Source organism: Piliocolobus tephrosceles, chromosome 15 (assembly GCF_002776525.5).
Source record: "Piliocolobus tephrosceles isolate RC106 chromosome 15, ASM277652v3, whole genome shotgun sequence".
In the NCBI taxonomy this organism is placed as follows: Eukaryota; Metazoa; Chordata; class Mammalia; order Primates; family Cercopithecidae; genus Piliocolobus; species Piliocolobus tephrosceles.
In genome coordinates this window covers 39,436,480-39,451,480 of record NC_045448.1, presented here as the reverse complement: position 1 = coordinate 39,451,480, position 15,001 = coordinate 39,436,480, and the positions used below count along the sequence as shown (strand labels likewise).

The 15,001-nt window shown below is 37.3% G+C and overlaps 1 protein-coding gene across 2 annotated transcripts in view; it reads left to right on the top strand.

Annotated features, from left to right (window-relative positions):
* The window catches only part of MAP4K3 (mitogen-activated protein kinase kinase kinase kinase 3), a 184,164-nt gene that overhangs the window by 56,879 nt on the left and 112,284 nt on the right, over window positions 1-15,001 (top strand). For both annotated transcript variants that reach the window (XM_023216290.2, XM_023216291.2), the window contains exon 2: window positions 955-1,012. In XM_023216290.2, coding sequence (XP_023072058.1) covers window positions 955-1,012 — 58 coding nt within the window. The remainder of the gene's footprint in view (window positions 1-954; window positions 1,013-15,001) is intronic.

Here is a 15,001-nt window from a genome sequence, read left to right as displayed (position 1 = left end):
ATGAAAATTAATTTATTTTTAGTTAACAGTTTAAAATATCAAATTGAAAGTTCTGATCCAATTATAAAACATTTTAAATTGACAAAGACTTACTGCCATTTTAATACAGTTTCTGCTTATTTATACATGTATTATATAATATATAATATATATTGTGTTATATGTACACATAAATACACATAATACAATTGTATTGTAAATGCAGGAATTGTAAATTGTAAATGCCAGGAATTTATACAATTGTAAATGCCAGGAATAATAATATAATTTGATTTTTTAAAGTGATTTTTAACATGTGGCTTACAAAATAGATTTGTTTTGCATTGAACTACATGTATTTGACTATACCATCAGGTGTGTTTAAAAGGATGCAGGGGGCCTGTTTTCATAATTATATACACAATTGTGTTAACCTTTCATATCCTAAAGCTTTTAAATGAAAAAATGTAAGGCTAGTTAATTAGTTCAACTAGCCTTTGAATGAATAGCAATACAGTGTAATACTTAAAGGCTCAGACTGGAGTTAGCCTGCCTGGGTTTGAATCCCAGCACTGTCAACTCACTGGCAAATGACCTTGTTAAGTTCTTTTGAGTTCTATGTCCTTTAGTTTCCTCACTTGCAAAATGAGAATAATATCAGTACCTATTTTATAAGATTGTTGTGAGGATTAAATGAATTAATATTAAAACATTTAGAATAGTGCCTGGCACATCCATACCGACATCTAAGTGTATATTAGCTGTTAGTATTAGTATTGCCAATATTAAATTTTACATAAATGTTGCAATTTATTGTGAAGTATAAACTTTGTTTTGTAAATATAAATTACATTTGCATTTCTTTTAAAATATTTTTATATAACAGAAAACAAACAGTAAGCTGAAGTGAAATTTTATACACTTTTTATGAAAGCTTTCTTCACAATAATCCTTTTTTCCTTTTTTTTCTTTTAGGCACGGAATGTTAACACTGGTGAATTAGCAGCAATTAAAGTAATAAAATTGGAACCAGGTAAATTATTTGAAATTCATTTTTTCTTATTGCTAGAAAGCCATGGGATATCTTAAGGCTTATTTTAATGATGTTTGGTCAACATTCTGTTGTTTTCCCCAACATCTTCTGGGATAAATAGAGCTGCTTGTATGCTCTTTCCTCCAGTTCTTCAAGTCCTGCATACACACACCTTGCTCAGTTCTTCCCTGAAAAATAACTGATAATTGGAGGAGGAAGGGGAACTCCTGAAAAGACTTTGTTCTTTCTGAACTCAGTTGAGCTAACTTGTGACAAGCTGATAGTGGTTTATTTCCAGGCTAACGTCTTATGGTGTCAGTGTGATGTCGTGGAAAAAACAGAACCGAGATTTGGGTAGTTGTAGTTCAGTTTGTCTCCCACTCCCTTTCTCTGTGAACTTGGGCAAATAGCTTCATGTCTCTGAGTCTCCCAGTTTTCTCGGGCGATCTAGCTTCCACATTCTGTATTTCATTGATATCTCAGCAGTTGTCTACCAAATTGAGCAGCTTACTGTAAAGCCCCTTAAGACCACTCCATATTTTTTGTCTGCTTCAACTATGTTCTTTGAATTCCTCCTACTTCCCTCAAAACCCACCTTTTTCTTAGCTAATTACTCACTCTTTGTTTATTCTCTCTTAGAAACCCCTTCCCACTCTTTCTTCTTCCCACCATGAGCAAGTCTATAATTGTGCTAGTGTCTAGACCGAGTTCCACAGCAATTAGTGCCTTTCTGATGACTTCTTCCGTTACAAGCTGATAATAAGAGTTTATTGGTAAAGCAAGTTTCAGTTCCAGTATGAACAGAAATCCATTCAGAGACTTTACAAGACTGCAAAAACTTTTTCTTTAAAAAAAAAAAACAAAGGCCAAATAGCCAATACTTTAGGCTTTGTAGGTCGTGTATCGTCTCTATATTCAGTTCTCTCTCTTTCCCTATAGTTTGCTCACCCCTTACTTAGAGCATCAATAAGCTTTTTAGAAGTGATATTAAAATGAAAATTTAAGGATGTACTGATTGTGATCAAACCACACAGAAATATAATGAATTTAAAAAATTTTCCAGTTATACATATTTACATATTTTATGTAGTCATTATATTCTCAACATCACAAGACAAGATGTTTGTCTTTTTTCTGAATCTCCTACTCTTCAATTTATAAGAAATTTTAGAAGGATATTTGAAGTTGTTGAAATATTAGCTACAAAAAGAAATTTGGCATTTAAAGCAGGGCCTTCATTTTTAATCATTAAGAAGTGACTGTGTTACTTAATGAAATGGTTCTAATGAGAAGTATTTTGTATATACATCATTCCCTCAAATCACCTAAATACCTTCTCTTTCGGGAAGCCTTCCCTGACCCTGGGTCTAGTTAAGATGACTCCTGAGTGAATAGCTCTGCTATAGCACTGACCATAGCTGTATTGTCATTCTAGACTTGCCTTTCTTTGTTTCTAAGTTTTAATCAAATTTGTGCCCCCAGCACTGAGCTTAGGACCTGGCACATAGTACCCATTCTGTATATCTTAAAATTTCCTTAAAAAATAAAGACTTGAAAAAGCTTACTGTTCAAGTCAATTATTTTTTGTTCATGAAATGTTCAAGTTGTTGCACTGTCAATCTTGAACACTGCCATGTATATATTGATCAACGTATTAAAAGTAGAATATACAACTATACAAAAGGAAAAAAATAAAAATCATTCATATTCTACCACCCAGAGAAAACAAGGGTTATCACCATAAATATGTTTCATCTATTACAGCTACCCATTTCCCCCTGCCACCAGTTATTTTGATCCCTCAATCATATAATTTTAGCCCATAGTATTTCTGTATATATGCTTAACGTATAAATACTCAAAATATAATCACAAACCGGAACCCTCATACACAGCTGGTGGAAATGTAAAATGATGCAACCACTTTGGAAAACAGTTTGTCACTTCCTTAAAGTGTTCGACATAAATTTGCCATAATGACCCAGCAGTTCTACTCTTGCATATCTGCCGACACAATGATTGTCATGCACAAATGTTTATAGTAGCATTATTCACAATATGTCTTAAAATTGGAAACAATCTTAACTGCCCATCAACTGGTGAATGAATATGTTGTGTTCATACAGCTGAATACCATTCAGCAATAAAAACAAGATGCTGATACATACTGTAACATAGGTGACCAAAACGTGCTAAGTGAAAGGAGCTAGACACACGAAACTACATACTGTATGATTTCATGTGGACGGTTCAGAAAAGGCAAATCTGTGGTGTCAGAAAGTTAATCTGGTGAGCTGGGGACAGAGGGGTGGACTAACAATTATTGGATGTGAAGGTTCTTACGGGAATAATCTAGTGATGGTTGTACAACTTGGTAAATTTACTAAAAACACCATTGAATTATACACTTGAAATTGCTGAACTATCCAATTTAAACATATGCCTTAATAAAATTATTAAAGATATGTAACTAAAACCATTAACAGCATTACAGTTCCTTATTAATAAGACCTACACTTAGCAAATAGTCGCTTTGTTATATCTATAGGTTCCTGCTTAATTTCTTATCATCTTTTTTCCTTGAACTTTCTGTTGAAGTAACTCGATCGTTTATCCTGTAAAGTTCCCCTCAGTCCGGATTTTGCTGATTGCCTTCCTGTAGCATCATGTAATATATTCTTTGGTGAATTGATAGATAGCTCTAGAGAACTGAGTAGACTCTGATTTTGGGGAGTGTATGGAGGAGGGAACTACTTCACGAGTGGTGTTATGCTCACATTTTTCTAAGGTAGAGGGGTGTGTGTGTGTTTAAGAGACAATCGCACTGTAGCCCAGGCTGCAATGCAGTGGTATGATCGTGGCTCACTGCAGTCTTTATCTCCTGGGCTCATACTATCCTTCTGCCTCAGCCTCCCAAGTAGCTAGGACTGCAGGCGTGTGCTACCACTCCCAGCTAATTTTTATTTTTTGTAGAGACAGGGTCTCACTGTGTTGACGAGGTTGCTCTTGAATACCTGGTCTCAAGCGACCTCTTACCTTGGCCTTCCAAACTGCTAGGATTACAAGCATGAGCCACTGTGCCTGGCCTATATTAGAGTTTTGATGGCCAGTCTTCTACTTTTTGGAAACAAAAATTAAGTCTGAAATAGTATAGTGCAACATATTGGATTTTAAGAATTTCTATCTAGAGTTTGTTACCTTTTCCTTTTTTTTACAACTGATAAGCAATTTGAACCTGAAGCAAAATAAAAACTTACTCAGACATTTTGACCAAATTGTTTAAATGTGAAGTTACTCCAAGGTGTCTGACTTTTGTGTCTCATCTTATTCATGCAGCTTGAAATTTTAAGAAGTTTGTTTGTTTGTTTGTTTGTTTGTTTATTTATTTGTGATGGGGTCTTGCTCTGTTGCCTAGACAGATCTGTTGCAGTGGCACGATCTTACCTTACTACAACCTCTGCCTCCTGGGTTCAAGCGATTCTCCTGTCTCAGCTGCCCGAGTAGCTGGGATTTCAGGAGCGCACCACCATGCTAGGCTAATTTTTGTATTTTTAGCAGAGACAGGGTTTCACCGTGTTGGCCAAGCTGGTCTTGAATTCCTGACCTTAGGTGATCCACTCATCTCTGCCTCCCAAAGTGCTGGGATTACAAGCGTGAACCATCACACCTGGCCTAATTTATTTTTAATTTTAATTATAATTTTTTTATTGTTTTGAGACAGAGTCTCGCTCTGTCACCCAGGCAGTGGCGTGATCTTGGCTCACTGCAGCCTCCACCTCTTGGGTTCAAGCAATCTTCATGAATAGCTGGGACTACAGTCATGCACCACCACGCCTGGCCAATTTTTGTATTTTTAATAGAGACAAGGTTTCATCATGTTGGCCCAGATGGCCTCGAACTCCTGGCATCAAGTGATCCACCTGCCTGGGCTTCCTGAAATGCTGGGATTACAGATGTGAGCCATTTTTAATTTTTGTGAGTACACAGTAGGCATATATATTTCTGGGTTACACGAGATACTTTGATACAGGCAGGCAATACATAATAATCACATCAGGGTAAATGGGATATCCATCACCTCAAGTATTTATCTCCTGTGTTTCAAACAGACCAGTTATACTCTTCTAATTATTTTTAAATGTATAATTGAATTATTTATTTATGTATTTTTTTTTTACTATAGTCACCCTGTTGTGCTTGCAAATACTAGGGCTTATTCATTCTTTCTAATTTTTTGTACCAATTAACCATCTCCAAATCCCTTCCACCCCACAAACCCTGTAAGCTTCCCAGCCTATGGTAACCATCCTTCTACTCTCTATTTCCATAAGTTCAATCGTTTTGAGTTTTAGCTCCCACAGATAAATGAGAACATGTGATGTTTGTCTTTCCGTGCCTGGCTTATTTCACTTAACATAATGACTTGCAGTTCCATCCGTGTTGTTGCAAATGACAGGATCTCGTTCCTTTTGATGGCTGAATAGTACTCCATTGTATATATGTACCATATTTCTTTATTCATTCATCTGTTGAACACTTAGGTTGCTTCCAAATCTTGGTTATTGTGAATAGTACAGTAGTAAACATGGGCGTGCAGATCTCTCTTTGCTGTGCTTATTTCCTTTCTTTTGGGTATATACCTAGGAGTGGAATTGCATGATTATGTGGTAGTTCTGTTTTTAGTTTTTGGAACCTCCAGACTGTTCTCCATAGTAGTTGTGTTAATTTACATTCCTACTGACAGTGTGTGAAGGTTCCCTTTTCTCCGCATTCTCACCGGCATTTATTGCCTGTCTTTTTGATAAAAGGCATTTTGAATAAGGGGAGATAATATCTCATGGAATAGTTTTGATTTGCATTTCTCTGATGATCAGTGATGTTGAGCACGTTTTCATATACCTGTTTGCAGTTTTTATGTCTTTGAAGAAATGTCTGTTCAGATCTTTTGCCCATTTTTAAATTGAATTATTAGGGTTTTTTTCCCCAGTGGAGTTGTTTGAGCTCCTTACATAATCTGGTTGTTAATCCCTTGTCAGATGAGTAGTTTGCACATATTTTCTGCCATTCGTGGGGTTGTCTCTTCTCTTTGTTGGTTGTTTTGCTGTGCAGAAGCTTATTAATTTGATGTGATCCCATTTGTCCAATTTTACTTGGTTGCCAATGCCTGTAGGATATTGTTCAAGAAATCTTTGCCCACACCAATGTCATAGAGATTTTCCCCCATGTTTTCTTGTAGTAGTTCCATAGTTTGAGGTCTTAGATTTATGTCTTTAATCCATTTTAATTTGATTTTTGTATATGGTAAGAGGAAGGGGGTCTAGTTTCAGTCTTCTGCATATGGATATCCAGTTTTCTCAGCACTGTTTATTGAAGAGACTGTCCTTTCTCCAATGTATGTTCTTGGTATCTTTGTTGAAAATGCATTCACTGTATGTGTCTGAATTTATTTCTGGGTTCTCCATTCTGTTCACTGATCTGTGTGTCTGTTTTTCCAGCGGCATGCTGTTTTGGTTGCCGTAGCTCTGTAGTATAATTTGAAGTCAGGTAATGTGATTCCTACAGTTTCTTTTCTTTTCTTTTTTCTTTTTTCTTTTTTTTTTTTTTTTTGCTTAGGATAGCTTTGGCTATTTTGGGTCTTTTGTGAGTGCATAAAAATTTTAGGATAGTTTTTTCTATTTTTGTGAAGACTGTCATTCATATTTTGATAGGAATTGCATTAAATCCTTAGATTCTTTTGGGTAGTATGGACATTTTAACAATATTGATTCTTCCAGTCCATGAACATGGAATATCTTTCCATTTTTTGTGTGTGACTTCTTCAATTTCTTACATCAGTGTTTTATGTTTTCATTATAGAGATCTTTCCTTTCTTTGGTTAATTCCTAGGTATTTTATTTTATTTGTAGCTATTGTAAATGGAATTTCTTTCTTGATTTCTTTTTCAGATTGTTCACTTTTGTTATTCGAAAATGATACTTTTTTTGGTATGTTTATTTTGTATCCTGCAGCTTTACTGAATTTGTCAGTTTAATAGTTTTTTGGTGGAGTCTTGAGATTTTTCCAAATGTAAGATCATATAGTCTGCAAACAAGGATAATTTGACTGCTTTCTTTCCAATTTGGATGCTCGTTTATTTCTTGCTCTTGTCTGAATGCTCTACAAAAATTTAATATATAAATATATGTAATATAGTGTGTATAAAAGGGGTTAATTCAGCAAGCAAATCTATATATACACAGATAGATGTGTGTGTGTGTATATAAATATATATATATAGAGGGAGAGAGGATATATATATAGAGAGAGTGACCTTCTTAGATCTTCTTACAGGTTTGTTTTGAAATCTTTTTTTTTCTGATATACATATAGCTACTCCTTTTCTTGTTTCCATTGGCATTGGAGTATCTCTTTCCATCCCTTTATTTTAGTCTGTGTATCTTCATAGGTGAAGTGTGTTTCTTGTAGGCAACAGATCATTGGGCCTTATTTTCTTATGCTTTCAGTTACTCTGTTTTTTGATTGCAGAATTTAGTTCATTTGCATCACATCAGTGCTCAAAAAGTTTTGGATTTTGGAGCATTGTGTATATCAGATTTTTGAACTAGAGAAATTCAACCTGTAGCAGCAAGAGTTAAACGTTCCACTCTTTCCTGGAGAATGTAAGTCACTTTGACATAGAGAACGAGTCTTGATTTACGCCCCAGATGGCAGAGCTTCAGGTAAGAGACACAGTGTTCACATCCATCATAACTTCGTTACTTATAAGGAAAAAGAACCTTGGGTTCACTTTGTAATCCAATTCTGAAGTCAGCCCCTTTACATACAGCTCTCCTTTGCTCTAAGCCTGTCAAAACACCACTTCATTTAAATTTCATCTCAATTCCATTTTATTTAAAGTATTACAAAAACTCTACATTTTCCTTGGGTGAGATGCCCTAAGATTTATCTGGCGTGTGGTTTTCCTCATTGCAGTGGGTCAGTAAACCTGAATTTGTCAGATGACAGGTTTGTTCCTACAGTCTGTGGCTGATCCAGCTGGAACACTGCCAATTCTTGAGACTTATTTGGACAAAAATAATTAAAAATGGATCAAGATGAGAGCTATGGCAGAGCTTGCTAGTAGAATAGAACATACATATATATATATATATATATATACACACACACACACACACACACACACTTTGGGGCTTTATTTTCAAGTTCTGATAAGTTCTTTATTTTCAAGTTCTGATAAGGTGTTATTATATAAATAAGTTACAGATCTGGAATCTCTTTTTGGGATTTAAAGTCAGAATTTAAAAGTTGCTTGTACTCATTTGTGGTATTGTTTGCAGTACTAGTTAATACGATACAGATGCAGATAGATAACAATGATTCATTAGGTAGAAACTCATAGGAAAAACTCCTCTAAATGGGGAAACTCATTCTTTTTCCAACACAATGAAAACTACTGAGATTGATAAACAGAGAAACTTGTAGTGAGAAAATAAGGTATTATGCTTTGTTTCAGTGAGAGCAACATGCATTAAATTGTAAAGCCAAATTTTAAGTGTGAAAAAGTAACAATAAGACCTTATTCTACGATTTTTTCATGGACCTCCAAAGTTAAATGTTATAGAATATTCTCTCCTGCCAGCCTTTGACATTACTTTTTTTCTTTCCTGAGAGGTAGTAGAGGTGCTTTCTGCCTCCTTATCTTTCATCATAGAGTGACAAAACATTGGGGATATGATTTATCTGGTGCCTTTTCCCATCTCCCTTGAGTGCTTTTGTGGATCCCTTGCCACCGTGTGCTTTTTCAGTGCTGCCTTGTGTTTATTGCCATCATGAATAGTTGTTACATCATTTGTGATAATTATTCTTCAAAGATTAATCATGGATTGCTTAGCCACTCTTAAATATATTGGAATCATCCTTTGCCTTGAGGTTGACTGTACTGGACAGATTGGATATTTACACATTGAATGGTAATAATGCTCCAAAATAAAAAAGCAACGGATAAAGGACTTTTTGTTTTGTTTAGCTGCAGTGTATTTCTTATTCTGAGTCCTCTGTATATGACCAGTGATTTGGCTTCAAGGATGTTTATTTAGCACTTAATTTAGTTAGAAGGAAGATACAGAGACATAGTTCCTTCCTTCAAGGAACTTGTTATCCAATATGAAAACTAGAGTGTTTATGTAAGTCGCAGCCTAACTACAGAGAATCACCCATTGAGCAGAGTGTGTGTGCATATGTAGGTGGTGGTGTTGGCAGTAAGGAACGGTGATGGCTGTGACTAGAAAGACTTAATTCCTGGGTCACTGAAGATCTGCCTTTGACTGTTTACTCTGAAATACTCTGGGCTGGGAATATCTAGGTAGGATGCTATGTGAAAGGACACACATAGTGCAGAGTGGCTTATATATCCTAACTTATACTTGGTGGGTTCCATAGAGGCTGTGAGTTCCATTTCCCTTGGGATGGTTAAGGAAGTAAAACTTCAGATGAACCTTCAAGACTGGCTAGGATTTTGCTAGTAGAATAAGAGAATGGAGGGTATTCCACATGAGGATAGATAAAAGCAAAGGTAGTATGGAAGTACTAGGCCTGTTTGGGAAGTCATAGTTTCATTTGTCTAGAGCAGTATGCTCTCTGTGGGCATGGTGGGATATAAGAAGTGGAAAACTGATGATAAGTTTATGGAGAACCTTAAATACTAGCCCAAAGCAGCCAGGCGCAGTGGCTCACACCTGTAATCCCAGCACTTTGGGAGGCTGAGGTGGGCAGATCAGCTGAGGTCAGGAGTTCAAGACCAGCCTGGCTTGGTAGCACGCACCTGTGTTCCCAGCTACTTGAGAGACTGAGGCAGGAGAATCGCTCGAACCCGGGAGACGGAGGTTGCAGTGAGCCAAGATCACGCCACTGTACTCTAGCGTGGGTGACAGAGCAAAACTCCATGTCAAAAAAAATAAAAATAAAAATAAAACTAGCTCAAAGGTTTAGATTTTACCCTGTAGACAGTGGGATTTTGTTTGTTTTTACAGGTTAGTAACATGGTCAGAGTGTAACTATAAGAAGATTCAGTGTACAGAGGCAGATGGGAGAGAGACCCTGCTGGTAAGAAGACATATTACTGTTGTGACAGCCATACTTGAGTTACAGGCAGAGGGAAGGAAGGGGTGACTGCATGAGATTTTAGGGTGGATAAGACTTTAAACATGATTGATAAATTACAAGGGGTAAGGGAAAGGTACAATATATGTCAAAATTGAGTTTATGGGAAGAATAGTTTTGTTGTTTTGATTTTAGGAACTCATTTTCATGAGTTTTATACAGCTATGGTTTATGCCTATGTAACCTCAAGAATAGATCAGGAGCTGCTAAAAAACATTATCTTTAAATCAGGTCTGGTAAGAGAACAGAAAGTTGGGAGATGAAAAACGTCCAAAATTAGAACTATTTTATTTAACTTTTTTTCTTTTTGGGGATTTTTTTTTTTCCTTTTCTTCTAGAGACTGCAGCCCCAACTCCTGGGCTCAAGCAATTCTCCTGACTCAGCCTCACTACTAGCTGGGATTAACAGGTGTGCACCACCACACCAGGCTAATTTTTTAGTTTTTTTTTTTTTTGTAGAGACTGGGTCTCACTGTGTTGCCCAGGCTGGTCTCGAACTCCTGGCCTCAAGTGATTGTCCTGCCTCGCCCTTCCAGTGTTCTGGGATTACAAACATAAACCACTGTGCCTGGCTAAAACTGTTTTGAACAGTATGTCACTGTTCTTGTTGGTGGGCATGATAAAAGCAGAAAAATTTTTGCCCATTGTGTACTTCACTTCCCTTAAAATCTACATCATGCTCTATTTTTCCCTTTTCTGTCCTTACTCCAAAAACATTTTTTGAGTCTCCTATAATACTTACTTTACATATAGAAACTGTAGGGATGCTGCCATCATTTTTAGTAGATGGGAGGGATATACTCCAGAGGATTTTCACTAGAAATTCACTCCTGAGTTATACGTACCTTCCTTATTTTGGGCCTTCCATCAGAACCACTTGGGTAAACCTGGCTCTCAAAAGAGCTGGATCAGGTAAGAAAAGGAGACCCAACAGGTTTATAGGTCAGGAAGCTCAAGTTAAGCCCTCCTTCCCTGACTACCTGGACACAATCCATTTGCACTAGAGAATGTTTTCTCAAATATTCCTTTAAAATAAGAAAGGAGTGGAACTGGTTCTTTGGGATGGAAAAAATCTTAATTCATTTTATGTATAAAGCACAGATATATATATATGCATAATACATAAACATGCAGAATATCTGTGGTATTAAAATTTCATGGGGGAGAGGCATTAGGAAAACAGAGTTGGAAAACACAGCGTTGGGGTAGAAATTTTTTCTTTTTGTCTTAAAGATGAGGTCTCACTATGTTGCCCAAGTTGGATCAAACTCTCACCTCAGTCTCCCAAATATCTGGGGCTACAGGCTTCCAACACCATGCCCAGTTCTAGAGTAGGTCTTTTTTTTAGGGAGCCAGGGCCATGATTTCTTTCTTTCTTTTTTTTTTCCCCCCTTTTCCTTTGTTTTTGTTTTTTTTTTTTTTTGTTTTTTTAGATAGAGTCTCACTCTATCACCCAGGCTGGAGTGCAGTGGCACAGCCACAGCTTACTGCAGCCTCAACTGCCCGGGCTCAGTCAATCCTCCCATTTAAGCCTCCCAAGTAGCTGGGACTACAGGCTCACACCACCATACCCAGCTTATTTGGCTTATTTAATTTTTTTCTACAGATGAGGTTTCACCATGTTGCCCAGGCTAGTCTGAAACTCCTGGGCTGGAGCAAACCACCTGCCTCAGCCTCCTAACATGCTGGGAGTACAGGTGTGAGCCACTGTGCCTGGCTTCTTTTTTTGTTTAGATAGTTTGAGCAAGGGAATTTCTTCTTGACTTTGTGAACCCAAGTGTCCATTCAGCAACAATGTATGTACATATAAGTGATACTTAAGCATTAATCAAGAACACTTAGTAAAATACAGCCAAACAAATAAATAGGCTCTAAGTTATTTTTATCAGGTGAAGTATTTGAAGGGTGGTTTTCTTCATTCTCATTTCTGAAAAAAATACGAATATTGCTCTTATAATCATTTTTCATTTGTTTTGAAATAACTAGGAATCAATAGAATTATTAGATACTTCCTTTGTATTTCTGTTATTGATCAGGACTTTAATATTTCTTCAAAAAATTCAAAGTTGTGTGCTGCTTTTGTGGTTTTAGAAAAGTTTTTTCTAATTTTATATTGTTATTACTTAAGCCAATTTCTTATGTTTTTAAAGGTTAGCCAGTGGGTTTCAAGATACCCTGATAGTTTAATGGTTTAATGTAGTATTTCAGAGTATTTCCTAGTACTCCAGTAGTTTGAGACAATAATTGACAACTTAAGAGAAGTTGGAATGTTAGCCATAGATTACTGTGTAAATCAAAAAATAAAGTTCCAAGGCCTCCCAACCATCTGAACGAACCCCTCTGCTGGACCAAAGGCATTCCGAAGTTACCCTGAAAAACTCAGGCGACGATGGAAGTGGAGGTGGAACATGCCTCATTACACCCTCTTCCCTTTTGGAATTCAGGGAAAGCTGACTGGTATTAACATTAATGCAGATCTTACGTCTGATGAGAAACATTTACAATCTATTCTCTCTGAAGCCTACTACCTGGAGGTTTCATCTGGGTGATAAAACCGTGGTCTCTGCAACCCCTTATCACAACCCAGACATTCCTTTCTATTGATGATAACTGTTTAAGCCAATTGCCAATCAGAAAATTTTAGAAATCTACCTCTGACCTGGAAGCGACTACCTCAACCCCCACCCCACCACCCTGCTTTGAGCTGTCCCACCCTTCTAGATGGAACCAATGTTAAGTCTTAAATGTATTTGATTGATGCTTCAGCACTCCCTAAAATGTATAAAACTAGGCTGTACCCCAACCACCTTGGGCATATGTTCTCAGGTCTCCTGAGGGCTCTGTTATGGGCCATTGATTGCTCATATTTGGCTCAGAATAAATCTCTTCAAATATTTTACAGAGTTTGACTCCTTTCATGAACGACTCAAGTACCGTTAATTTCATTTATTGTTTCTACCATAGGAAATGGAGTTTAGAAATTATGTATTTTGAATGACACCGCACATGAAATTAAAAGTTAATTTGAACTTGACTTTAAAACACTTTTACATGTAACATACATGTATGTTCTCACTTCTCTGTGTTTGAAATAGAATGGAAATGGAAGATTTGAGAATGAAATACCCATAACAATGGCATGAGAAACCTTGTTTATTTTTCATAGTCTAAGCTTAAATTTTTCTCTGGGCTATAGGACATTTTAAAAATTACTATGGTGTAACTCCAAAATAAAATTCTAAGCTCCCCAGCTGACTGATGGACGCTGTCCTCAGCCAAGTGCATTCCAAAGTTAACCTGAAAAACTAGTTCAGGCCATGATGTTATCATCATAATGAGACTCTACATCCTCATTATACCCTCCTCCCTTTGGAATTCAGGCTCAGCTGACCAACATTAACATTTAAACAGAGAATCTTAAGACTAGTGAACAGACTTTTTGTAGCAATAAGACACCAAATTCCATCCTGACTCTAGTATAGCATCACATGACAGATAGCAGGCCCTGCAAGAAATTGAAGTATTTTATCCCAAGTATATTTCTTTGATATATTTTGAAATGGTCCTGCAAAGCTGTCTCTTGTGGGGGAAATCGGTATTCCATAGAGAATTCATTTTCCTTTCTAGGTCTTTTTCCTGATCTAGGAGAGAATTAACTGAGTCTGGCACTTTATAGGTCTGACAGAATCTCTGAAGTCTGCTACCTGGAGGCTTCATCTGCATGATAAAACCTTGGTCTTCACTACCCATTATTTTTATTTTTATTTTTTATGTTTTTTTTTTTTTTTTTTTTTTTTGAGACGGAGTCTCGCTCTGTCACCTAGGCTGGAGTGCAGGGGCGCCATCTTGGCTCACTGCAAGCTCCACCTCCTGGGTTCACGCCATTCTCCTGCCTCAGCCTCCCACACGGCTGGGATTACAGGCATGTGCCATCACACCCAGCTAATTTTTGTATTTTTAGTAGAGATGGGGTTTCACCATTTTGGCCAGGCTGGTCTCAAACTCCTGGCCTCAGGTAATCCACCCACCTTGGACTCCCAAAGTGCTGGGATTACAGGACTAAGCCACTGCACCTGGCCCACCGTACGTGTTTTGATTGATGTCTTATGTCTGCCTAAAATGTATAAAACCAACCACTTTGGGCACATGTTCTCAGGATCTCTTGGAGCTGTGCTACAGACCACTGGTCATTCATATTTGGCTCAAAATAAATCTCTTCAAATATTTTAGAGTTTGTCTCTTTTTATCAATGGTGGTAAAAACACATCACATGATATCTATCCTGTTAACAAATTTAAATATTTAGTACAGTATTGTTAACTATAACCATTATGTTATAGATTATATTCTAGAATTTTTCATCTTGCATGACTGAAATTCTTTTTTTTTTTTTTTTTTTTTTTGTTTGGAGATGGAGTCTCGCTCTGTCGCCCGGGCTGGAGTGCAGTGGCTGGATCTCAGCTCACTGTAAGCTCCGCCTCCCGGGTTTACGTCATTCTCCTGCCTCAGCCTCCCGAGTAGCTGGGACTACAGGCGCCCGCCACCTCGCCCGGCTAGTTTTTTGTATTTTTTTAGTAGAGACGGAGTTTCACCGTGTTCGCCAGGATGGTCTCAATCTCCTGACCTCGTGATCCGCCCGTCTCGGCCTCCCAAAGTGCTGGGATTACAGGCTTGAGCCACCGCGTCCGGCCCATGACTGAAATTCTTTACGCGCTAAACAGCAACTCCTAATTCTTCCTTCCCCCAGCCTCTGGCCATGACCATTCTGCTTTCTGGAGTGCAAATGTCTCTTTGAGATTCTAATTTCAGTTCTTTTGGGTATATACCCAC